The sequence below is a fragment of the Lissotriton vulgaris genome, chromosome 4_1, assembly GCF_964263255.1.
Source record: "Lissotriton vulgaris chromosome 4_1, aLisVul1.2, whole genome shotgun sequence".
Classification (NCBI taxonomy): domain Eukaryota; kingdom Metazoa; phylum Chordata; class Amphibia; order Caudata; family Salamandridae; genus Lissotriton; species Lissotriton vulgaris.
In genome coordinates this window covers 118,839,736-118,865,507 of record NC_141691.1, presented here as the reverse complement: position 1 = coordinate 118,865,507, position 25,772 = coordinate 118,839,736, and the positions used below count along the sequence as shown (strand labels likewise).

General features: G+C 42.5%; 1 protein-coding gene across 1 annotated transcript in view; it reads left to right on the top strand.

Annotated features, from left to right (window-relative positions):
- The window catches only part of MSN (moesin), a 277,502-nt gene that overhangs the window by 223,522 nt on the left and 28,208 nt on the right, over window positions 1-25,772 (top strand). The window contains exons 3-5 of the mRNA XM_086918368.1: window positions 10,971-11,066; window positions 15,362-15,636; window positions 25,656-25,739. Coding sequence (XP_086774494.1) covers window positions 10,971-11,066; window positions 15,362-15,636; window positions 25,656-25,739 — 455 coding nt within the window. The remainder of the gene's footprint in view (window positions 1-10,970; window positions 11,067-15,361; window positions 15,637-25,655; window positions 25,740-25,772) is intronic.

Sequence of the window (25,772 nt, the reverse complement as noted above, 5' to 3'; positions counted from 1 at the left end):
CGCGGACTGGTAGTTTCTGGTCGTGAGCATACGCGACCACTCGCAATGAGAAAACAGACCTACCCGCGTTGAGAATCTCGCAGGGAGGTTTATTTACCACGCTCGCGATCAGCAACTTGATGTTGCTGATCACGAACGAGGAAAAAGTCTCGCCAGGATGTCATTTTGCTTGCTTGCGGTCGCCAACTTGACGTTGAGGGCCGCAAGCAAAAAAATGACCGCTGCACTACTTTACGCGTGTTCGCATTGTGCTATGAGCAGCTCGTGTAGTGCGAAGTTGCGCAAACTACGCTAGTGTAGTGCTTCACCTAGGCCTACTCAAAATGTTTATAAGGAGCTTTTGTCTTCCTCTTGGCAGCCTCTGGCACAACTGGTTCCTCCTCAGCAGCAGCATAGCTGCAGGGACCTGGCATTGGCCTCTTGCCCAACCTGGGGATTTACTGACCTGGGGTCTTCCTTGCAGCAATGCCAAGGCACTCTACAGCAGATAGTCTGCATTGCCCACTCCTGAAGCACCACAGTTGGACTTGTCCAACAGATGTCCACTGGCCATTGAGAGAGTCCGGGAGTAATTATGACCGTCCCTGGAGCGAGTCTCCAAAAGCCCAAAGTGCAAGGGTGAAGTAGTTGCACCCTCAAGCTTCAGATATGGGTTTGACAGCTGTGCCAGCCTTTTCTCTGGGCTTCCTGGTTTCTACTCCACTATCTAAGCCTGTGCAGGGACTTTAAAATGAAGGTGTTTCTTCTGAGGCACACACCCAACCTAGTCGTGCCACATCATCCCCCTAACCCTTCTCATTTCAAAGCACCAGCCCTATGCTAGCCCTCTGTAATAATAAGATGGGTAGTACAGCCACGGTAGTTTTCATGTAGGTTTATTTAAGTAGTAAGTTGTCCAAAGGATGAGCCCCACCAGGAGCAGCCTCTATGCTGCTCAGCCCGTCACCAACTGACTCAAGCACTCCAACATTCCACACACCAACATTCTTACACACAGTCATCCAGGCTGAGAAGCATACTACAACATCTCCCTCCTTTACAATGGGAAGGAAGGAATTCTCAGGCGGCATAATAAAAGATGCAAGAAATAAATGAGGCGAAAATATCTTGAAACATGGCATGACAAATTAATACAGAAGCATGGCATAAAAATTGAAGGTGGGAAAGTAGGAAATACAGATGGAAAAGGAATAAGTGGATAGGGAGTAACAGGAAAGACAGGAAGCACAAAAGACTCACTCATGAGAAAAATGCTGAAGCTGAAGAAGGTGCGACAGGGAGACCACGCGGAAGACTTCTTCACAAACTTTATTGATAAAGCAATGGCATTGTGGTTGGCACACAGCGAGGTATGTTGAAGATAGCAGATGACCTGAAGAAAAATGCCAAACTTAAGACGGCGGCAATCACTGGTGACGCTGCGCTGGATGGCTCCCGGCATCACTGTGCACCAAACACACACAGCAACAAGAAACAAGCCACAGACGTCATAGTGGAGCGAAGGGTAGAATCACAAGGCACTGGGAGGAAGAAAAGTCTGTGTGAGCTCGGTCTTTGCTCGAGACTTATTTTAAATGTGTGTCAGCAGTTCAACAGCCACTAAGGAGGCACACACGTATGTAATGCACAAATTAAAAAAAAATAAAGAAAATACTTACAGATAATGTCCCAAATACCGGCATCAGTCCTTCAAATGTAAATAAAAGTACTGGATGATCACATGTGCTGATGTCCCCGTTTACTTTGGAATGCAAACAAGTCGAAGAGCACAGCTGGGCCGGAAGGGCTGGTATTTTGCTGTAGAGTAGTGGCAGGTAGCACAGAAAAGACAACAGAGGCCACCAATTCACTGCAGCTCTCACACAGTTAAAGCAGATACGGCACGGACTGGGACGCTTGAGTTTGGGTGACCGATGTCACAGGAACTGCCAGGCAGCAGGTCCTGCAGTCAGGAACTGGCACACTTCAGTTGTGGCTGACCGGTGGTAAGGTCACTGGTGGGGCTCAGAAGTGCCAGTATGCTTTAGAATGCGTAGCTTGTGTTTCCGGAGGTTCAGTAGCTTGGAGTTCCTTCAGGTTTCAAATCATTGTAATCTATTAGATGACTCTCAAATTCTTTCCGGATCGTCGCCAAAATGTAATAATAAGATGGGTAGTCCAGCCGAGGTAGTTTTCATGTAGGTTTATTTAAGTAGTAAGTTGTACAAAGAATGAGCCCCACGAGGAGCAGCCTCTATGCTGCTCAGCCCGTCACCAACTGACTCAAGCACTCCAACATTCCACACGCCAACATTCTTACACACAGTTATCCAGGCTGAGAAGCATACTACAACAGCCACGCCTGTCCTGCATTCTAGGTAGGATAACCAGTGGAAGTTCATTTAAACAAGCGTTAGCAACGCAAATCTGTCTCACCAAAAGTTGAAGTGGCAATAGAGTGTGGGGGAGTAAAAGGAGAAGCAGTAACGGAGTGTGGGTGTGAAGGTCGAAAAACTTAACTAGAAGAATGGTGGGGGATAAGCACCAAGAGCAATAGATGGTGGGTGGACATTAAGCAACATTAGCAACACCGGGAGAGTGGGCGTGGAAAAACGAAGCGCGGGTGAACAGGCGTTAAGCCGCAACAGAGGGTTTTAGCGGAAACTAAAATGCAACTGAGGGAGGTTGAGCAGACAGTAAGCAGCGTTGGAGGGAGAGTGGGAAGCGAATAGCAATGATGGGAATGGATTTAAAACAAATGCGTCCACTGCGGAAAAAGCGATAGCAGGAATGGTGGGACATAGGTAAAAAGCTGCAATGGAGGGGAACAGAAGGAGGTGGGTGAACACTCAGCAGAGGCAATAGAGGTAGAGTGGGTGAGGAAAAAGCAACATCAGAGGGGAGGGTGTGAGGGGGAAAAGCAATTTCGATGAGGGAGGCTGAGCAGGCAGGTAGAAGCTTCAGGGTGGGAGAAACAGCACACATGCGAAGGAAGTCCACGTACAGCGTGGGATAGAAACACATGGGTGGGGAATGTCAGAGAACGAAGCAACAGGGAGTACGGGAGGGTGGGGGAAAAGGACTCGTATGAGAGACAACAATGTGGAGTGTTGGAGGGGGAACAGCAGAACACAGACCAGGAAATAACTGGGAGTAACTGAGGTGGGATGAGAAGCACGGTAGGGATACAACTGGAAACACATGCATTCTCATGGAGTGCCTTACAAAGAAGGACAAAAAACAAGTTCCTAGAAAGTGGACACTGTGGAAGCATTGTTGAGAAACAGGCTATGTTCCATGGGAGGGACAGACAAAAGCTGGACGCACTCAAACAAACTGAGCGCAAAGTGAAAGCAAGCAAATGTGAAGGCCAAAGCACAAAGCCAATGGTAAGAAATGGGCAGAATGCATTCTTTGGAAAGCTTTCTGCATTCCCCCACTATGTTTTAGACCTTGAAATAATGCACAGCTACCTCTGAGCCAATTTCCACCCATCATTGCATACTTGTTCCCCCTCAATTTTTCAAGTGGACGAAAAGATAGGAGTCCAGGCCCTTCCGTTGACACCTCCTGGGAGCATCTCTCCATGCGATTAGCATGCAGATATGGGATACTGGCTATGAAGATTCAGGCTCTGTTCCTTCCACCTACTGGAAATGCTCAATCCTCTTGCAAAGGGTCTGCTAGATAGTGGAGAAGAGTCATTTTGACCGCCACATTGATGAATCTTAAGGGCTATTGCAGATAAATATACCAAAATATAAATGATGTTGAGGGATCCTGATATGTAAAAAATATAAATATACTTATGAGGATTCTCGCCCCAATTTAAAGACTTTTACACCAATACTTTCATCATGGTCCGAAATATAGGGTGCGTATGTGCAACATTACTCATTTATATACTTTATCCATGAGGCTTGGCCCAATGATTCTTAGCCCTCAGTTGAATCAGAAACATTTATAACGGGCCCCATCAGTCACACTAACTGTGAACAGATGCCAGGCTGAGAACCAAAGTCAGCACTGCTCAGATTGCATTTGTAGACACCTGCCCTTTGGAAATGTAAAAAAAAAAAAATACATACTGTGAAGTTGAAATGCTAGGCTCCCACTTATAGTCCAGTGAGCTTCTGATATGTGGCCTTGACTTGCCAGGACTATGATCTGAAGGTACGCTACATATGTTGGAACCCAAATGAAATGAAATGAAATGAAAATGAGTTTTATAAAGCGCAGAATAGCTGCCCGGAGGCGTCCAAGCGCTGAGTGCTAGCAGTAGGTTATCGACTGAGTTAGTGAGCAGAACAAAAACAATTATTTATTAAATAAAAAGGTTTTCAGCTGTTTTCTAAAAGAGGTAAGATCCGAATTGGACCTAAGATAAAAGGTTAAGCTGTTCCAAAGCCTGGCCGCATTCAGGGAAAAGGAGCGACCTCCTAATCTGGACCTCTTTACCCTAGGCGCGACAGCATTAAAAGCATTGGTGGACCGTAGCGGTCTGCACGGACTGTAGGGAGTGATTAAAGGGCGGCTAATTACTGGACCAGTTTCCCAAAAAGACTGGTGGGCTACACAGAGAGATTTAAAGCTGATCCGGTCCTTCACCGGGAGCCAGTGCAGTTTCGCTAGTCCAGATTTTACAGAGGCCCTACGGGGAATTTGGAGAAGGGTCCTGGCAGCACAGTTCTGAATCACTTGCAGATGCTTTAATGTAAAATCTGGGGCCCCAAGATAAAGCGCATTTCCGAAATCCAACCTGGAAAGAATAAGTCCCTGAACCACAATTTGTCTTGTCTCAAAAGGTAGCAAAGGAAGAATCTTCCTCAACATTCTAATGAGGCCAAAACAGGTGGCAGACAGTACAACAGCTTGGTGGTCAAAGGTCAGGGACTTGTCCAGCCAGACGCCCAAGCTCTTGATGGCATCCTTGGGGACTGAGGGAGCTCCCAGACATACTGGCCAGATCTGGTCAATAGCGGTTGGGACCGAATGGCCCAACAGCAAGACCTCTGTCTTGTCCACATTAAGTTTGAGACAAGACAGGGTCATCCAGCTCCTGATCTCACTCAGGCAACCCACCAGGTCCACTGTGCCCACAGGGTCCTCAGCCCGCGCCAATGAGACCACCAGCTGTGTATCGTCCGCATAGGTCACGATCTTAATACCATAAGGGCGGACGATCCCAGCCAGCGGCCTCCTATAGACATTAAACAGCGTCGGGCTGAGCGAGGAACCCTGCGGAACTCCACAGTTCAGGGGCCTGCTGGTGGAGGTGGTAGTTCCCTCGAAGACCTGGAAATTTCTATTGGCTAGGAATGAACGAATCCATTCCAACGCTCCTCCTTGAATCCCAATGTCCTGGAGGCGCTGCAATAAGATGGTATGGTTTACAGTATCAAAAGCGGCACTCAGATCGAGGAGGATGACTGCAACCGTTCCTCCCCGATCTAAGATACCCCTAGTTTCCTCCAGGACAGCCAGTAATGCTGACTCCGTTCCATGCTTGGGGCGGAATCCGGTTTGCGAGGGGTCAAGGAGGCTGTTATTCTCCAAAATATTAGTTAGGAGGCTGTTAATGTATTTTTCCAGTAGCTTGCTGACCCAAGGAAGCAGCGAGATTGGACGATAGTTGCTGAGGTTGGTAATGTTCAGATTTGGCTTTTTCGCGATTGCTTTAACCCTGGCCTCTTTCCACCTGGATGGAACTATATTGGTGGAAATAGAGGCATTGAGTACCTTCAGAACAACCGGGAGGATGGTTTGGCCGACGGTCCTTAAATAGCTCGGAGGGGCAGGGTCGCTAGGAGATCCAGATTTTACCTGGGTCATTAAGGTGGCCAATAGGTCTGAGTGCATCAGAGGAAAATTGACCAGTTCAGTTCAGTTCAAATAGCGTACACATCACGAAAACGATGTGAGGGAATGGGTTTGGAACCAGAAGACCTGGGCAGGTAGTGACACTAGATTTTACTCCCAAGGAGGTAAGGCTAGAGGAATGCAGATGTTCTGCTGTAAGTAGCAGAGAGATTAGAAATCCAGTTGTGTGAGACGTATTTTGGAACAGCCTTCTGAGGTTACTCTACAGACACTGAAATCGTGGGAGTGGAGGCAGAGAGTTGGAAGACAGTCGTTTTAGTGGGGGGTTGACTGAAATCATCGGGATTTTGTGAAATGCTATACATACAGATGCAGGGATCGAAAGAAAGACCTGAGGTGCCGGCAATGGGAGGCTAACTAGAATCCATCAGCGTAGGGTTGGGCCTGGCAACATGCAGACAGTTGGTAGTGGAATGTAACTATAAAATCCAGCAATCTGGATTTTGGTCAAATTAATGAACCCAGGTACCATTTCTTTCTGTTCTCAGCCATCCTAACGCTTTCCGGCATTCTGCATTATCTACATACACCTTCACCTATCTACGGATTTGACATGAAGCACCCTGATCTCTGGTTGGTGCTCTTCTGCTATTAATCATCCGTTTCCAACCATTCCTAACCCCCCCCCCCCTAAAAAATTTACTTTTTTCTCAGAACCCTAGTCATTGTACCCATTGTGTTCAGTGTTTTCCCTTCTGCCAAGGTCAGTTAAGATTTTTTTTTTTATCTCTACGTTTTGAAGATTGAGATATGTACTTTCTGTTTTTAAATTGAAAATCTAGACTAAAAGATCCCAGCGTGGAAAATGCTGTTATTGAAAAATCCATGATGGCCGAAAGTGTCACGTAGATTAGTTACTGTATGGATACCATGGCCAGCATACTGTTAGATCTTACCAGTAGCGCGAGAACATTGTAGGCTACATTATTTTCATTAAGTAAGTAATCTTTTAATCTTTGTATCAGTTAATCAAATTGATTAAAAAACAATTAAAAAAAATAACTTTTTATACAGCAAATCGTAGTTTTGTATATTGATACGAGTTAAGAATCCTTTTAGCAGCAAGTAACTTGGTAAATGCATAATCAGTTGCGCGTAGACCTAATAATATATTAAATCACAACTCTAAAGTGGCTGAGTGCATAGTGTTCGAATTAATCCGACCTGCAGATTGGATGGAGTTCATTTTGTACTCTCCTCTATTATAGTTTACTGTTGCCGGAATTCAAACACATCCAATAAAATGCAGGTTTTCAACTTGTATATCCAGTACTTGTAAATAAAACTCGATAGGTGGATGAAAAATTCTAAAAATACGTAACATTCAAACGCGCGATGTGAAATGAATAGCTAAATGATCTATTCATTAATTACATAAATTCATACAGTCAATATCCACTAATAGCCTGAGCATTAAATGCCACTGTCCTCTTTTCCTGCTTGCAGGGATTCATCAGTCAGCTGCTGCCTGCCTGCCCTATATATTTCAGGTAGTGAGCCGACAATTGAGGACATTTCCCAGATTGGCAGGCGGCAACTGCTTCTTTACATGTGCTCCGATTAAATTGCAAAACATCTGCCACAGCCAATACCCGAGTCATTAGAAGAGTGCAAATGCTGATTATGTGCAATAATGACTAACTGAGCTCCGCAGGTTTGAAGAGCGTTTCTTTGTGCCTTTAATGCACCCAAAACAATACTCTTTCAGTGAATCCACACCACCTTGGGCGCAGTACAGGCCAGATCCAAAACCCCCAAGACTCCAGTTTCATTGTATTGACAGAGGGGTCCTAATGGTAAAATGGCTGAGACCGCTTTACTGTCTATTAATCTAGAAATTATTCTAGATTGCTCTGCCAAAACTCTCGTCATGAATTTTGGTAGCATATTACCGTCCCAGTTTTCTTTTGCTGCTAAAATGTTTACGGCTGATGTTTGATGTTGATGCTACTTCTGTTGATCGCTTGAAGTGGACTGCCAAATCAGAAGTTTCATGGTACCAATTTGTGCATTCCTTGCCTTTGCATAATAGACTATAAAGCGAGATTTTAATATTAAACTTTGTCTAGGCATTTTAAGTACAAGGTGCAGACACACTGATTGTGCACAGACGAGCAGCAAAAATACGGAGCGGTAATTCAGTTTCTGGGCCTGAACTAGCCAAACCTCTTCTAGTTGATCTTTGAAGATGAAGGCCCCATACATTAGAGTTGGCATTAATTTGTAGTTTCACTTGGCACAATGCTGATACCTGTGGCCCATTCATTCTGCGTTTGTTTACAAAACACAACCGTCCCGGCCAGACCAGTTTGCTTATGGGGGGGTTTGATGATCTTCATGGCTACCACGACTGTGAAAGTGGGCACCGATGTTTTTGATAGTTGATGTTTCCATTTTTTTGTCTTCCTGGTGCCATGACCATTTCCTGATATTGTCCCTGCAAATTATTATGGTCTTTATCATTGTCAGTGAAAATGACCTTTACTTCTATGGAGAGCTTTGCCATTGATTTTGTATTGATAGACAAGTAGTTTAGGTCGGGTTCACCCGCTTTAAAAATATTAACATAGATGGATGACTGAATCTGGTCAGAAAAATGCACATCTAGACAGTCTCACTCTTCTGCTGTCGACCATCATTAGGATGTTTTTTGCTTTTTATTTATTTATTTTACGGAGTTTTATATAGCGCAAACTTGACCTGAATCTGGTAGCAGAGCGCTTTACGTAGCACCATTTGCGTTACATGAGGACACATTCATTTTTTCTTTTTGTTGTTAGGTACTGGGAGATGAAGTGATTTGCCCAGAATTACAGGATGTTTATTTATTTATTTAAAACATTTATATAGCGCGGCTGTCACCTTACAGGCATCCTGGCGCTGAGATATCTCATGGGGGGGGGGAAGGACGGGGGAACAGCAATACAGTGGTCAGCAAGTTAACATTTAGGAAACAGCCAAGTTTTGATACGTTTCCTAAAGGGAAGGAGTTATTTCGTTTGACGGATATCTAGGGGCATACTATTCCAGAGTTTAGCAGCTGCAACTCTGAAAGATCTGCCTCCTGTCCAAGCTTTTTTAAATCTCGGCACTTTTACAAGGCATGCCGTTGTAGAGCGAAGTGCTCTGGTTCGAGAGTACCAGTCAAATATGGCTTGCAGAGAGTTGGGCCCAAGATGTTCAGCATCGTTGTTGAGACTCTAATCCAGTTCTCCAGATTAGAGGACGACCGCCCTAGCCGTTGGGCCAACTCCTCCACCCAATCTGTCTTGGGACACCTTCTCAGGGCCTGCCTTGGGCGTAACACTGCAAGGACATGCTATGGCATCAGTTAGGAGCGGAGTAGAAAAATGAGTGGTCTGAGGTGTGGCCTTATTTGGGTGGTGCGTCTTAGGTCAAGGTTTCGGTAGAAATTAAAACACTGAAAAAAGGACAAACAAAAAGAACACTTAAGGTACTCCTCTCCTGTGGTTCAGAGCATAACATAGGTAAAGAAGAAGAAATGTGGGTGGGATGGAGTGGGGAAGTGTCGCCCTCACCAAAGACCCAAATATATATATAAATAAACTAAAACAAATTAACTGAAAGATAGCAGGCGGTGTAAGGAACACCTATTCAGACTCTGATTTGAATTTTTTATTTAGACAAAACTATAGCTGCGAGGAATTCTATTCTAAAACTGCAAGTGTGCCAATATCTGGGCAGCCTTTAGTCTGCCCGATCCACTTTCAAGTCTATATATTCATTCAACCCCTGCTTTCCACAGTACCATGGCATAGTCTTCCCTCTGAAGTCTTTGATGTCATCACATCCCTTTACTCTTAAAAACAGAACTCCTCTTCCTACTTTCTGCCGTCTCCTTCCATGACTGCTTCGTCCCACTCTACCCTCTTTCAAAGCACTTTACAAGCCGTGTTCTGTTGCTGATTCCCACTCATTTTTTGGTTCCCGCTATACAGCGTCCTACAAATTCAGCAATCTCTGCTATTCATAGACTTGTTATGTCAAATACCTTTTTGGCCAGTTAAAACCCTTGTGCTTCCCCCCGTATCTATTTCTGCCTTGACTATTTGCATTCTCTTCAAACTTCCCTTCTCATCAAACTTCCCTTCTCATCACACATCTCTCTTCACTTCTCCATCATGCTTCCTGTCTACAGTTTTGTTTCTTGAGTATGAGTGAGTGTAGTCATGCCTAAAGCTCTGCATTCATATCAAACTTTGTTCCCCTTCACCGACTGTGCCTTTACTTGAAACCTTTTGGTATCGCAACCCTTTTCTAACTCCCATGCGCATCTTTTATTTTCAAGTTTTTAAATAAGTTTCATTAAACGGCCATAAACTTTGACGCGGCCTTACTTTTCTCGGTGTTCTCATTTATATGCCCCATCGTAGCCTGATAAAATACTTTGTTTCCTAGCACATTTGCACCAGTGTTGAATCTATGGTCTCAATTTAGTTTTAGATGTGGCTCTGAGAAGTGCCTTTTACAAGGGTGCTACATCTGAAAATAGACCGAAATTGGCGCTGCTGGGATAAATAAACTATTAGATGGGCATGGATGGATGTAAAATACAATACTATAAATACTATGCATGGATACTGCGATACTTTGATACCTATAGAAAGAGCTGGAGGGAGCAGGATAGAAGGACACTAAAACCCTTGGCTACGGATGTGTAATGATAGGGAACGCCATCCTTTTGTGCACTTTAGGATTGACCGGTTTTCAAGCCTTTCCCAATAGTAATACCTCATTCAATACTAGATATTTCTAGGTTCTGGATGGTGGAAGCACAGATGTTTACAGGGAGTTGGATTCAACTACAGTCCAGTAGCTGAGCGACAGGGAAATGCAGAGAGTATTCACCAGGAAAGCCAAGCCTGCTGTGCAAAGAACTGGTGAGAACCATGACTTTTTCCAGCCGCTGGACAAGTGTTTGGAAGATCAGCATCTCTGGAAAGGAGTTGGTTGGCCTTTTAACTCCAGTAAATCTGCGATTTGGACTTTTAATAGCAGCATAGCTGATCTGATGTGAAATGTGGTGTAGATTAGGAAAGATGGACAAGTTAATTTTGAATTGACCAATTTGAATTTTTATTTATTTCCAGGTTGTGAAAACAATCGGGCTTCGAGAGATCTGGTTCTTCGGTCTGCAGTACCAGGACACAAAGAACTTTTCTACGTGGCTGAAACTAAACAAGAAGGTGAGTGGCTTATTTGTGACTTTTTTGACTTTTCAGCCCTTAAGTGTTCTTTCTGTCTAAATTATATGCTTTTTAACATTTTCCTACTTTTTGCTGCTAGTTGTAGGCCATAGTGCGTAATTTTATTGTGAACGTTATGCACAATTGTTCTAAAAATATTGGTCAAAGTAATATTTATATATTGGTATTTATATGAGAAATGTTCTTGTTTAATCTTGTTCAGTTACCCGGCTTAATTAGTTTGTATGGAATGAGGATTAGTGAAAGGCCAAACATGCTTCATAATAGTTTTTGAGCACTGATTTTGTCCCGGATACCCTATATTTTCTCGTCAATGTTCCTATGTGTTACCTGCGGCTGTGAAGGACGAGTCAGCTGGATGACCCCACAGTGGTAGAATCTTATTTGGCCATGTTTAAAATCTTTAGGTTGGCTCTGGGCCAAGATCGGAACTGCTCTTTTCAACTTGGAAATTTGACTGGCTCTGACCCAGATGCCTCCCGAATCTAGCCTCTTCGTCTCGTCTAATAAAAGGCCATGAACCATGGTGTTGCCCCCTCAGCCACCTATAAACAAATATAAAGTGCCAGCAAGGGATTTGATTTGAAAATCTTCACAATCTTTATAAAGCCAGTTGAATGGTTCTTACGAACAATCAGATAAATGAAAGTAACCAAGCAGTTCATACATATGTAACTGTTTATATTAGGAAAAAATCAAGAGAACACAGGAAATCTTGTCAATTTATGAATGTATAAAATAGGGTCTATACATACAATTGTCATTGAAATAAATGCTGGATAAAAAAACATGAGCAAGGTAAAAATCAATCAAGCCTATATCTCATGAATCAATAGCCTGTTCCTCATAAATCAAAGAAGCCGATGTGGATCACGACTCCGTGTTGCTGATATCACTGAAAAAATATTGTTTGCATCCACAACATCAAAAAGTGTGATTACCTACGCACCATTGAGGACATTGGAAGTTCTCAGTAAAGATCATAAAGCTGTATTTAAAATACATCTTTGATTATCGTTTACAACATACAACTTTCGGATTGATGCCTTGTTGACCTTCCCTTAGAAAGGGTTACATTCCTAATGCAGTAACATATTGTCCTGAAGATGGTCTGACAGAATAACTTGAAAGAAGACCGAAACGTTGACTTGAATACCAGTTTGATTCAAAATTGTTTGAAAGCTTTGACTATTTGTTTAAATGTGACATATGTCAATCTTTGATTTATGAGGACCTGGTTATTGATTTGTGAGATATAGGCTTGATTGATTTTTACCTTGCTCATGTTTTTTATCCTGCATTTATTTCAATGACAATTGTATGTATAGACCCTATTTTATACATTCATAAATTTTGACCAGATATTCCTGTGTTCTGCTTTGATTTTTTCCTAATATAACAGTTACATATGTATGAACTGCTTTGGTTACTTTCATTTATCTGATTGTTAGTAAGAACCATTCAACTGGCTTTTTTAAAGATTATTGTGAAGATTTTCAAATCAAATCCCTGGCACTTTATATTTGTTTATATCATTGTTACCCAAGCCTCCAAGGGTTGATTGGGTTAGCCTTTCTTATGTTACCTGTACCGCCTGGCACTATCCTCAAAGCCTCCCTGTAACTGACCACAGTGCCATGCTGGGAGTCGGTCTCTCTGCAGCTGTCAGTCAGATGGAATAATCCACATTGAAGATCAGGGAAGAACGTGCCTCATGATGTCACACGGACCCTCCCATTCGTGGCCGCTTTACTGAGATCATAGGGAGCCTCCTCACCCACGCACACAAAGCCCTACACGACCAAGGCCCGAGCTACCTCAACAGCCGAGTCAACTTCTACGCTCCCAAACGCCACCTCCGATCTGCCAGCCACGCCCTCGCCGCCGTCCCCCGCATCCGAAGAGCGACTACAGGAGGAAGGTCCTTCTCCTACCTGGCCGCCAAGACCTGGAACTCCCTCCCGACCGACCTGCGCCTGACCCAAGACCACCTCTCCTTCAGGAAGAAGCTGAAGACCTGGCTGTTCGAGCAGTAGCGGCACCCCCCCCCCCCCCCCCCCCCCCCCCCAGCGCCTTGAGACCCTACGGGTATGTAGCGCGCTCTATAAATGTCTTTGATTGATTGATTACATCCATATTCTGTCTTTCTGGTGAAGATCCCGGTGCTGGTAGAGTAACTTCAATGTATGATTCTTATTCATGACTCAGACACACTTTCATAGGTGTGATGCAGGGGACAGTCTGTGTGAGGGCCTTTCCTTCTTCTCAGAGTTCTTGGTTATGGTTCCGAGATTTGTGACTCAAAAGCATCTCCCAGTCCTGCAGGTCTTGGAGCTGCTGTGCCTCATGCCTCCTGTTGGTTCTGCATGACAGATGGTGGATGAGGCCTTCCATTGTTGCTTGTAACACAGTGGCTTATACACCCAGGGGTCCTTTAGCTTCCGGTGCGAGTGCAGATATCTCAGTCTGACCATTCAGGTCTGCACTGTTGGATGGACCTCTCCAATGTCGAAGTGGGTTGTCCATTTAGGCCTTCCCAAGCACCTAGTACTGTAGTCACAGACCCCTTTTCGCTGAACCGATGTACTCATCTGGCTGACCTGCTGGCGATGGGTTGTTGGGCTGCATCAAAGAAGGATCTGCACATAAGTGATGGAGCTGCATCTGCCCCCTCTTTGCATCTCGGGGAGCACCATTCAGGTCCTGTCTGACAACATGGCCAGTTCTAACACCTCAACAGACAGGGTGGCGTGGGGCCGTTGACCCTTTTAGAGAAGCAGTTCGCTTCAGGTAGAGGACGCAGCAGTGCTGGAATTTCACAGTAGTGGCCCTTGTAGAAGGTACCCTCAAGAATAGAGTGGCCACTCATTTGCCTGTTATTGGGAGACCACTAGTGGAAACGGGACCCCGTAGTGACAGCCGTGATCTTCTCCTGGTTCGGATGTCCATTTCTGAAGCTCTTCGCCACAGCCTGTAAAAGGATTTGTCATCCTGCTTGTGTTATACTCTTCCCTCTAAGTTGTTCCCTGGGAGATTACTTCAGGTTCAGCTGGTCTGAGCCTACTGTACATCTCCACTTGATGCCGCGTATGCTAAATGTCCTGCAGAAGGTGCAGGAAGATTGGGCACAGCTGATTCTGATTGCAACTGATTGTGCAATGATGATCTGTTGGTACGCCGCATTCTACCGCCTCTTCCATTACTGCACCTCAGTAACTACTGCTGCATGCAGACTGAGCTGTGTCAGCTAGTATACTTTTCCTAACTTGACCAGGTTGCAGACATCTCAACTGCCAGAAAGCCCACATCAAAATCCACTTTTGTGGTGACTGGAACCGATTTGTACAGGTCTGAACCAGTTTAAATAACGCCTTTCTAATGACCGTCATTTGACCTGGCCTCTTGCACCGCATGCGCGGACAGTAGCTACCATCAAGAGTTGCCTGCCTGGTCTGCTTCCATGTGTCTCAGTTCAGTCACACTTGTTTAAGTCATGTGTAGTGGTGTGATTTATCTGTTTTCTCCCATTCATTGTTCATCAGTGGCATCAACCTTGTGTTGACTTTCTTAATGGCGTCCCCTTTTGAGCCGATGCAAAGTTGTCCTTAATGACTTCTTTCCTGGAAGACAGTATTGGTAGCAATCACTGCAGCTTGTAGGGTTGGTTTACTTCAAGCGCTCTCTTACCCCTTTCATAGCTGTCTCACAGTGCAGGTTTGTCTTTACTTTGTGTGCCTCTGGGAGTTTTGACCTTTAATCAGGCCTGTTGGGACACTGGTTGGTGCCTAGTGTGTTGTGATGTCCTGTGGGTGGAGTCACCGCTGAAGCCACGTGGCTCAACTTCATAGAATGTCTCATTGCAGGCACTGGGCCAGTAGGGGTGTGCCAGATTGGAAATGTTTCCCTTTGTCAAGTGTTCAAAACTGCACAACGTTTGTGAAGTTTAGCAAATTTGTATTCACCTGTGCAGGGTTGCCTGGCGGTGGGTGGGGAGGCGAGATCCTGTGAAAGCAGGCTTGGTAGGAATAAAATAATTGAGGGACACCTTTTTAGCCTGACAGTTCTGTCCAACAAAAGTGTAAGTATTTTAACAATCTTGTTTGAAACTGGAATATACAGATTCCAAATTATTGCCAGATAAAGTTCTTCTATTGAAATCTATGCTAAATTTTCAAAACCAACTGGGTCAGTTCAAGTAGGTACTAGTTGGGACATGAGTTTTGTTGCCCTGAACACCACATTAGATCAATGTCACAGTTTTTGTTTTGTTTCAGGTAACTGCTCAGGACGTGCGCAAAGAAAGCCCGCTGCTCTTCAAATTCCGTGCCAAATTCTACCCTGAGGACGTGTCGGAGGAGCTGATCCAGGACATCACTCAGCGCCTCTTCTTCCTGCAGGTCAAGGAGGGGATCCTAAATGACGACATTTACTGCCCCCCTGAAACCGCTGTGCTGCTGGCCTCTTACTCCGTCCAGTCGAAATACGGGGACTTCAACAAGGACCAGCACAAGGCTGGTTTCCTGTCCGGTGACAAGCTCCTCCCACAGAGGTAAGACCTTCTGTGCTTCCGGGCAAAATGGAGTTGGCAGATCATCAGTCAGTATCAGGAAACAGTCTGATGCAGAATGTGCAGTGTTGGCCATCCATGAAAGATCTTCAGTATAGCAACATAGTAAGATGTATATACAAAGCATGTGAGTGGACCTCATTTACATTCTTAGCAACTTTCCTGAAAAGCTAGCATGAACCCTGCACTTCTAAACCTGTAATGAAAGCCCATGGCCTAGTAGCTACATTTGGAAACTAAAGCATAAAGGACCATATGTATCAACCCATTTCCCTATAGATACAAAAATTATAAAACGCTTGGTACGTCAGTTCCCGGGTTCTCTTCTGTGAAAGCTGGCCTGTACACCGGGTTATGTGTATATTTCCTTAAATACTATCACACATTGTTACTTAATAGATTGACTAACACCATAGTATGTGAATTTATCAAACTTTTTTTAATCTTTTTTCTCATAAATATTGTATAGTTTTTTTCTTTTACAGTTTGTATACTTTTTGTTAACAATAATTCAGAACATATATATACAACCAATCTCTATGGTTTCTTATTTTCAATGATACATATTCTAGTACATATATCAACAAATGATTATCATCGCCAAATACAAAACCGAATGGCCTTCATCAGGAGTTCTGTATTTTCACTTCATGATTAAATACTATAATAGAAAATTCTCAATTTTTTTGAAAACAGAACAATCTATATTAAACATGTGACGTTAATTATCTATATATTTGGCTAGCATTTTTGTCTATGTAGATTATTCGAAAACACCCTCTCCTAGTGCCTACAGTTCTCTACCCTAGAAACCGTCAAACTTCATCTGTACATATTTCTATATATCACTATCTACATATTTACATTCTACATCTACATATATTTACAATTTTGTCTCATCTAATTCAACATTCACTCTATATACATTTCTTTCATTTTTATCGCAGTTATCTCATCTTAGTCTTTATTTGATGTGGATTCAAATGTCTGCTGATTGAGGCCAGAAATGGAGACCATTATATATAGCCGCTAATCTACATCAAGGAGGGGAAATAAAGTCTCCTCAATGATATACTGGGTGATGTAGGCCAGTTTTATGGATCATACCTTAAGTATCTTGGTAGTATTTTTATCCAGTATGTAAATATTGATAGTAAGATAGTCCTGGATCAGGTTAAAATCTGTGATTGAAAAATGAGACTAACGTCAATACCCATACATGCCTCTCTATTAACCTACTTATGTTTTGATCCCTTAATTAACTAGTAGTACCTGTTATCTTTTATGGTCAGACTTAGATTGTGTAGGTCAAGTTCACGTCACGATCGATCCTGCGTGGTGTTGTGTGCTTCCGTGACACTGAGTTCTATCTGGTGGTTTTAAATACTGCCAGAAAACAGAACATGATACCCATAAGTAATTGCTACAACAGAGGAAATCACACCCATTACAAAAATCGGCAGCTTATCTGAAAGAGCAGCTTCCTAATGTACATGTAACATGGTACTATATATACCTGAGAAGTCGGCAGCCTGTAATTGTCCCTTCTTAAATGCTTGGGGGATTTCTGTGGTTTTACTTGCTGGTCTAACACCGGTCGATTCTAATGATGCAATCCTATTTATATAGAAGAAAGACAGAAACGGTGTATCTTAATGTAAAGGTTGCTTCGGTATGAAGTAAGGTCAATGTCTTTATATGTTAAGGTTACTTAGTTCTAATGGCGTGCTTGTAAAGATGACACCAGGTACTTCTTAAAGATGTCTCTTTATTATAAGTTACACGACACACCGGGTGGAGGGCCCGATCACCAGCTCAATCAATGACAGATGCAACTGTCAACCGTTCCTACAACTGTCAGAACGGACCCAGCCTTTGACGTAATTTATGCAAATGAAGGACAGGATGGGGACGGGAGCAGAAGAGGGACATAATAGCAAGGGGACGGTTGGGGAGGGGGGCGAGGGAAATGAAGGAAAGTTAACATCGTAACACATCTCCTTCCTATGGGAAGAAGAAAACAAAGAAGGAACAACAACAGTATAATCTTATAGACCAATAATGACAACTCAATCCAACCATGGTAAGGCCATGTACATATAAGAGTGTATTCTTATTCAAGAGTCACATTCAGAATAGCCTAAATAACTCCTAGTTATTATCAGCACTGGAATCTCTGGTGACATTGTAGAACAAGAGGTTCATACGTTCTGCAAGGGTCAAAGCAGTGACCGGTCCAACCTCCCACTTGGATGAACGACATTCATTAGTGGATGTTGCTGAGACCTTAGATTTCCGGGACACATCTTCTCCTGTAACGACATCAAGCACCCCTTGAGCACCTTGGGGGTCGTCACGTGGTAAGAATAGCATTGAAATGTGGGCTACTTCAGTATCCACTACATTGCGTCTATGTCCTTTAATGCGACCAGTCACCTTTTCAATGTCATCTTCTGTATTTGGATTTGACCAACTTCTTGCTTCATTTCCTTGGTTTTGGACGTTATCAAAGCCACTATCACTTTTCACTTCAGGCCGTTCTGCTACATTAGTACTAGCCTCAACTGTGAACAGTCCATCCTCCAGTTCCCTCAAATGACTTCCGTGGAAAAACTCCGTTGGGTCTACTGGACTGGATGACTCATGTTTCTTTAGGTACTCATCGAGCACATCCCTCCTCCCTGATGCAACTTTATTTGGAGGACATTGGAAGAGATCTTGTGCTTCCCTGCTCTTATCCTTCAGCATACCACGATTTAACCATTTAGAATAATTTGCTTTGTGTCTAGTCTTCAAGTATTCGAAACTCAAACCATCTTCCCTATCCTTAGTCATACAACCCCCATACACATCTCCTGTGTTTGACTTGAGTCCTGCGAATGCAGCACTTTGCCGCACTGCCCGGAAATTGAAAGGGTTACTCTCATATTTTCTTTCTGATTGTCCATTTTTGGATTGTTTAACATTTTGTTTTCCTGATTTCTCGCAATTACCATTTTTCCCAAAATTCCCTTCACTGTCTATTCTTTCATACCACTTGCTTGAACTCAACTCAACTAGGCTCATAGATGGTGGCGTTCTTTCATTCTCCATTTCGCACTTTGTCAATTGTATGCTTTTGCAAAGCGCCAGATCATTTTGGTGTTCATTCCATTTTTTATCAAGAGATATTCTCAATTTCCTCTGATCATTCCACCCAAGCATGGAGAGTTGGTTATCTGAAATGTATATAGCACTCCTAGTGCTCCTCTCTTTGTAACATAAATCCATCACTTTGTACCCTATCAATATAATGTCTTCCCCCGTGAACGATTCCAGGGATACATTTGCCACCTTCAAATCGAACCCATGTATTTTTGCAAATTTCTTACTCCACATGCTCGCGCTGATAACCGTGTAGTGTGACCCTGAATCTGCGATGATTTTAATTTTTATTCCTCCTACTATGATGGCACACTTTGGGTTCATTTCACACTTAAAGTTTTTTTCTTTGCGAACCTTTACACCTATGTACTTCTCATACCTTTGCACTTCCCCCGATGCCACCTGCTTAAAACGTTCATCAAGTACATGCATGATGTTTTCCAATATGTTTCGGTCAGTTCCTTTGTAGATTCCCTTTCCGATTTTATGATACATTTCACGTCCACCAGCACCTAAACTGAACAGTAATATTTCCGCTTTTTCCTCGGGACTCAATGGTCTTCTCACTTCTTCAACAAGGGATATATAATTTTCAAAATACTCTTTCCATTCACTCCACCCTACTTTACTTGCACCTTCCTCCTCCATGAACAACTCTGGTGGTGGTAAATTGTACATATCTTTTACATCCATTTATATTTATTCCAATAATTTCGCCTTTATTTGCCCCAGTATCTCCGTTTCTTACAGTTAGAATTTCCAATATTCCTAAACAAGGATTTCCAATGAAGTCAGAGCAACTACGATATCCTGTGCAGGATAAAACTAGGACGCACGTATATATTACTGCTCTGTTTGTTTTAGGATGCGCAACAAAACCAATGATGTCGCTTCTCTTATCAAATTTTGAATTCACACACACAAGCAGTTCTAGGCGCAAACTTATTAAAGGATAATGTCGCTTCCCTTATCCCTTATCTCTTTGAATTCACACACAACAAGCAGTTCTTGGCGTTAACTTATTAAAGGATACAGATTTCTCTTCACAGTAAATTCCACTGTCAACACGTTGACCGCTTTAGATTCTGTGCGTGTTCCTTTTCCTTCCAATCGATAAAGTTCACTCACTATACATCGATTTCCGTGTCTTCTCTTAAAAAAATATTGGTTTATTTTCCTTGACACTTTCCCGATGTTCTCCACAACTAGTGGATTAAGTGCGTGTTTCTTTAAATTTTCCGAGAATTCACTTAAGATGGCACCCAGCGCGATGTCGTCACTCGCGCCGATGCGCAGTTCTCCTCCTCCTCACAAGGCTCCCTTCAAGATTTCCTCACACGATAAAAATCGAAGTGAGTTTAAATCCTTATATTCTTTTTTCTTTATTTATTTTTTTATTTGTTTACAATCACGATGTTTTACTTATATGCCATTAGTTATCAATGTGAAGCTAATTGCTTCCTGCTTAGTTCTTAAAATTTTTTTCAGTTCAATGCGCCAAGGACTTCAACCTAAACGACAGCACTCTGGTTAATGCCTACAGATAGCAACTCAGAATATAAAGTCACTTAATTATCTTGAACTTTTCTTTTCCTGTATTGCTTATTCTTTTAACACCGTGTCACACTCGCACCTCCGTTTCCAATTTATTTCATTCGATTGTCGAAAGTCTTCCCTCAATGACAGATGACTTACGAGAGGTGTAATCATTAACCAAGGCCACTAGATGGCAGTGCGTTGTAACGCTTACTTTAAGCTCAAAGGGATCTGAAGAGAATTACACTATCCGAAACTTTTACAGATCGCCGATTCATATCAACTTATAAATGCAGAACCAGATACCCTTGTCCGCTGCTCCGCTCACATATTCTCAAATTCACCTCTTGAACTCTATTAGGTTCCAGTCCAGTCCACCTGGGTCTTACTTTTCTTCAAATTGCAAATAACGAGAACGCCCAAGGTTGATACTGTTCTTCCCTGGTTTACTCAAATAGTTTAGTGTCCAAGGGATTTCACAATTTACTCATTCAATTTCATATCCTCAAATTCACCTATTGAGCTCAATTAGGTTCCAGTCCAGTTCACTTGGGTCTTACTTTTCTTCAAATTTCAAATAGCGAGAACGCCCAAAGTCGATACTGTACTTTCCTGGTTTAATTCAAATAGCTCAAAATTTCAAATAGCGAGAACGCCCAAAGTCGATACTGTACTTTCCTGGTTTAATTCAAATAGCTCAATGTTCAAGGGATTTCTCAATCAACTCACTCAATATCAGTATTGCTGGAATTACAAAGGCTCCTCCTTTTCCTCACTCGTATTCTTCATGTGAGAGACCTCAGCACCATAAAGATTAATTCTTATCAATTCTCATGTGGTGGGTTCGCCGGCGTGCCGTCCTCGTCGCCAATTTGTAAAGATGACACCAGGTACTTCTTAAAGATGTCTCTTTATTATAAGTTACACGACACACCGGGTGGAGGGCCCGATCACCAGCTCAATCAATGACAGATGCAACTGTCAACCGTTCCTACAACTGTCAGAACGGACCCAGCCTTTGACGTAATTTATGCAAATGAAGGACAGGATGGGGACGGGAGCAGAAGAGGGACATAATAGCAAGGGGACGGTTGGGGAGGGGGGCGAGGGAAATGAAGGAAAGTTAACATCGTAACAGTGCTTGATGTTTGGACCGAAGTCCAAATACACGTTTGTAAATCTAAACCTGTTTTCTGCCGGCTAAAAAGAATAATAAAGTCTCCGGCATCGGAGCAAAGTGCAGATTTATTGGGACATGTATCTATTAAGTCTAGCTGGCGCTTTCCTTACTTACTTGATTTAAGAAGCTGCAAGGTCCCGTCTTGCCCGTACCGCTGTAACTTAACGGGTTTATGTAACAGGTATTTAAACTTACTTTGGTGCGCTGCAGCTCATTACTAATTGACACATCTCGCGATGTTCGGTGAGATGTCGGATCGGCTGGTAATCCTTAATGCAAAAATGTCGCCATCTTAAAGAGATGTTATGGCTGCGAGTTAATTTATTTAAACATACATCTGAAGCATAAAGTGATCTATATGTTGCTTGTCACAACATGGTCGATATTTCAAATAAATACTTGTCGATATGCAGGTTGCATGCCGGTGAAAGGTAAAATTGTTTCATCGGTATATAACTTCCTAACAGATATTTACTACGCTGTATATGTGTCCTTGACTCATACATAATAACCGCTTTGTAAAATGTGTGATACTGAATAAAAGGACGCTGTCTGAGAGCGCACGAAGTATATGGTATAAATCGATGTGGATGTAGCAGTCCTAATAGTTAATGCAAATGTGCCGCCATCTTTGAATGGTACTTAACCTGTAGTACTTGTTTAAGTGACTTGTCACCTGTGGAGAATATCACAACTAGACTGGGTGTATGATTCAGACTACAATCTGCAGACATTTGATAGAGGACTTAAAAGAATACAACCTAACTCGTCAGTTGTAAGAATTATCACGGCTAGACTGAATATATGGTTCAGACTAAAATCTACAGACATTTGGTAGAGGACTTTTTATTTTTATTTTTTTTAAATAAAAATATATACATGCTAACAAAGTATACATTTTGTACTATTTTTAAGACCGACTAGACAGTATGCATATATGTGCACCTTACAATAGTGCTTGCTCCCATGGGATTTCGGCATTTAACCCATTGGTTGCTGTTCCAAGCAAAAAAAATCCAATACACTTCTCGCATCTTGCGAACTTTTTTCAAATCTAGACCAATTTTCACTTGAACCCTTTCTAAAATGTACCATGACATGTTATCTGAGGTGTGGTTGTGTTCTATATAGTGACTGACCATAAGGTGCTGTAAGTTTCCTCGTTCGTATTGCCGATCTATGTTCCGTCACTCTAACATTGAGGGCTCTCCCTGTTTGGCCCACATAGCCCATTTTACAGGGACAGATTATGAGATAAATCACGTTTGTGGTCCTGCAATTGTTAAGGTCCTTAGGCTTGACCAATTGTTTATTGAATGTTATGCTAGAGCCTTGCGCTGCTGTTTCACAAGACTTACAGTTGCGACAACTGTAAGTTCCGGTCACTGGTTGCATATTCAAAGATGATTGTTGTGTATTGGGGTTAGATGTTAATATTCTTGATCTTACGATATGGTCTTTCAAAGACTTATTTCTCTTATATGCGAAAACTGGTTTTGGCAGTTGTTCTGCTTTGGAGAGATTCACATTTAGTATATGCCAGTTAGCGTATATTACCTGTCTTATTCTGTTATTTAGAACTGAATGCTTGGTTATAAAGATCAGGTTTGGGACCGATTTGATTGTTTTGGGTTCAAGAAGACATTGTCGATCGTAAAAGCGAGCCCGCTTGTACGAATCCCTTACGATTTTCTTTGGGTACCCAAGTGCCAAAAATGTGGCCTTCATCATTGTGGATTTTTCGTCATAGTCTAGGATACTAGTACAGTTGCGTCTAAGACGCAGAAATTCACCAAAAGGTACACTGTTTTTTTTGCACGGTCGGATGGTAACTATCGTAATGTAAAAGGGTATTCCTTGCCGTTGGCTTGACGTACAGGTCAATGGCAAGGGCCCCTTCCTGGTGTTTGATGACCACATCCAAATACTCCACTGTGCCCTATCTACATGTTTGGTAAATTTGATGTTATCGCATTCGTTGATCCATAGAAATAATTCCTCTAGATTGTCTTCATTCTCAGTCCAGATGAAATAAAGTCATCTAGGTATCTGGACCACAATGTTACAGACTCATAGAATGGCGCTATATCATTAAATATATACCTGTCCTCAAATCGGGACATGTATATATTGGCTATAGTCTGCTGCTGTTTGTAGATGTTACCATTAAATTCGAAGATGTTGTCTGTGAGCACGATCTTAAGGCATCCTAGGATGAATATAGATGGGCAAAGGATTTGGTACTTCTGCATGAACCAGTGCGTGGCTTCTAGTGCACCTTGGATAGGGATATTGCTGTAAAGAGCCTCTATATCCATGGTGACTAATATTTGCGAGGTATTACAGAATTTAGCATTTTCTACTTGTTCCCGGGTTCTCACCAGTGCTTCTCCGCTTAACCAAAATGTTCTTGAGTAAGTAGCTTTATCTGTTACTTTATTCACTTATCACTGGTCATCAGATAGTAACTGGAAATGTGCTCGGCAACAGTATTAAGTTCCGTATTTATTTTTGTCAACTTTATCTGTATTTATCTATATTTATTATGGGTTTTGTGGAAAAAATACATCTGAAACTTGTATATTTCCGCATTTATTTAACCAATAAATATTTAGTTTATACATGAATGAATGGCTGGTTTCAGTGATCTGAACACCTGCAGAAGATAAATCAAAGCACTTGTATTAAACTATGCACATTTCAGTATCAGCCTTGTGTATAACTACTGCTGTTTAAGCCTCTTTACTAAAATTCTTTTTTTTTTTAACCCCCTTACCCATCAATCCACACAGTTATTGGCATGGCAGTCATGTCAAAGTGTATTTAGAATCACTCAAAAGCACCCAATTTCCGTTTTTATCCACATCTAGAAATATATACAAACATGAAAGTACATGGTTTTCTGTCTGTATTTATCTGTAAAAATCCGTAAACAGGGAACCTTAATAAAATGCTATTTATTACCATTCTTGAGGTAGTGGAGGGGCTCGCATGAGTCTTTTCCTCTTGTAAGTTATGGCACCTCCCCAAAGCCAACCATAGTAGTAATAACATAATACCCATCTGCATATATGCTATTTATGGGTCTTTTGTTTTTGTGAAAAGCTTCACCAAAGCTGGGAAGCTCGTCTGCTCACTCGTTTCACAAAAAATTAATCGATCAATCCAACCTCGTGTGTTGCGGTTTAAAACTTCACCATGCTCTACTGCTTGTAAGTTTGCATTAGACATATGCACATGAAGGGACTGTAACAAAACAAGGTCTTTGCTGCTAGTCTCCCTTGCTGAATCCCATGGCTTATTCATTAGATGTTTCGGAAGTCCTGGTCAGGAGATGCTGATCCTGGAAAATGGCGCTAATTCGGGCTTGTTACCTCCATATCACCACCCAGGACAATCCCAGGTCAATACATGCGCTGAAGTCTTGGCACGAAGCTGGATCATTCTTTTAGAGTTTCTGTGAATAAAACAGCATTTCAACGCCACAGTGCCTCAGCACAGATCTTGATGGAGAACAGCATGATGTAATATTGAAAGTGTATTTACATCTATAGGGGCTTTTAGATGCACTGTGCTGAGACCATTGGGGCACAGTGACCTGACATGCCTCGGAGCCAAGTTGGCTGATTGTTCAATAGTGTGTTTAAAGTTGGCTCAGTCTGTCCTGACGCAGGCTTAGCAACATACCGTTCTGGTGTGGGAATGTACAAATAAATCCGTGTTCTCAATGTAGCTCAAAAGGGCTCCTGTGAGCAGGACTGTTCTGGTGTGCAAGGCCCGGTCTGATGGCTCAATGGACTAATGCATTTACTGCAAGAATTTGTGTTTGATCCTATGGTCACAGGTTTAAATCCTGGTGAGTCTGTCCTTCCAGGGTCAGCAAAATGAGTATCATTGAGCCGGGTAACAAGAAATATCATTATTTTGCTAATCTACCTCAGGGGGCGAACGTGCACTTAAAAATACATATATGTTGAAAATGATGTGCCCAAGGACTGAGCGGCATTGTAGAAACAAAACTAGGTTCCGTTGCTTTTAATTTGAGAATCACTGGTGTTTACTGTTTCACCATCTAACTTCATGCCTGTCGTCGCAGCATGTGATGCCGGCTGCATTCTTAATTATTTGCTTTCTTTTGCAGAGTGCTGGAGCAACACAAGCTGAACAAAGAGCAGTGGGAAGAGAGGATCCAAGTGTGGCACGAAGAGCACCGTGGAATGCTCCGGTAAAAAAAACATATAGAAAGGAATTAAGAGGT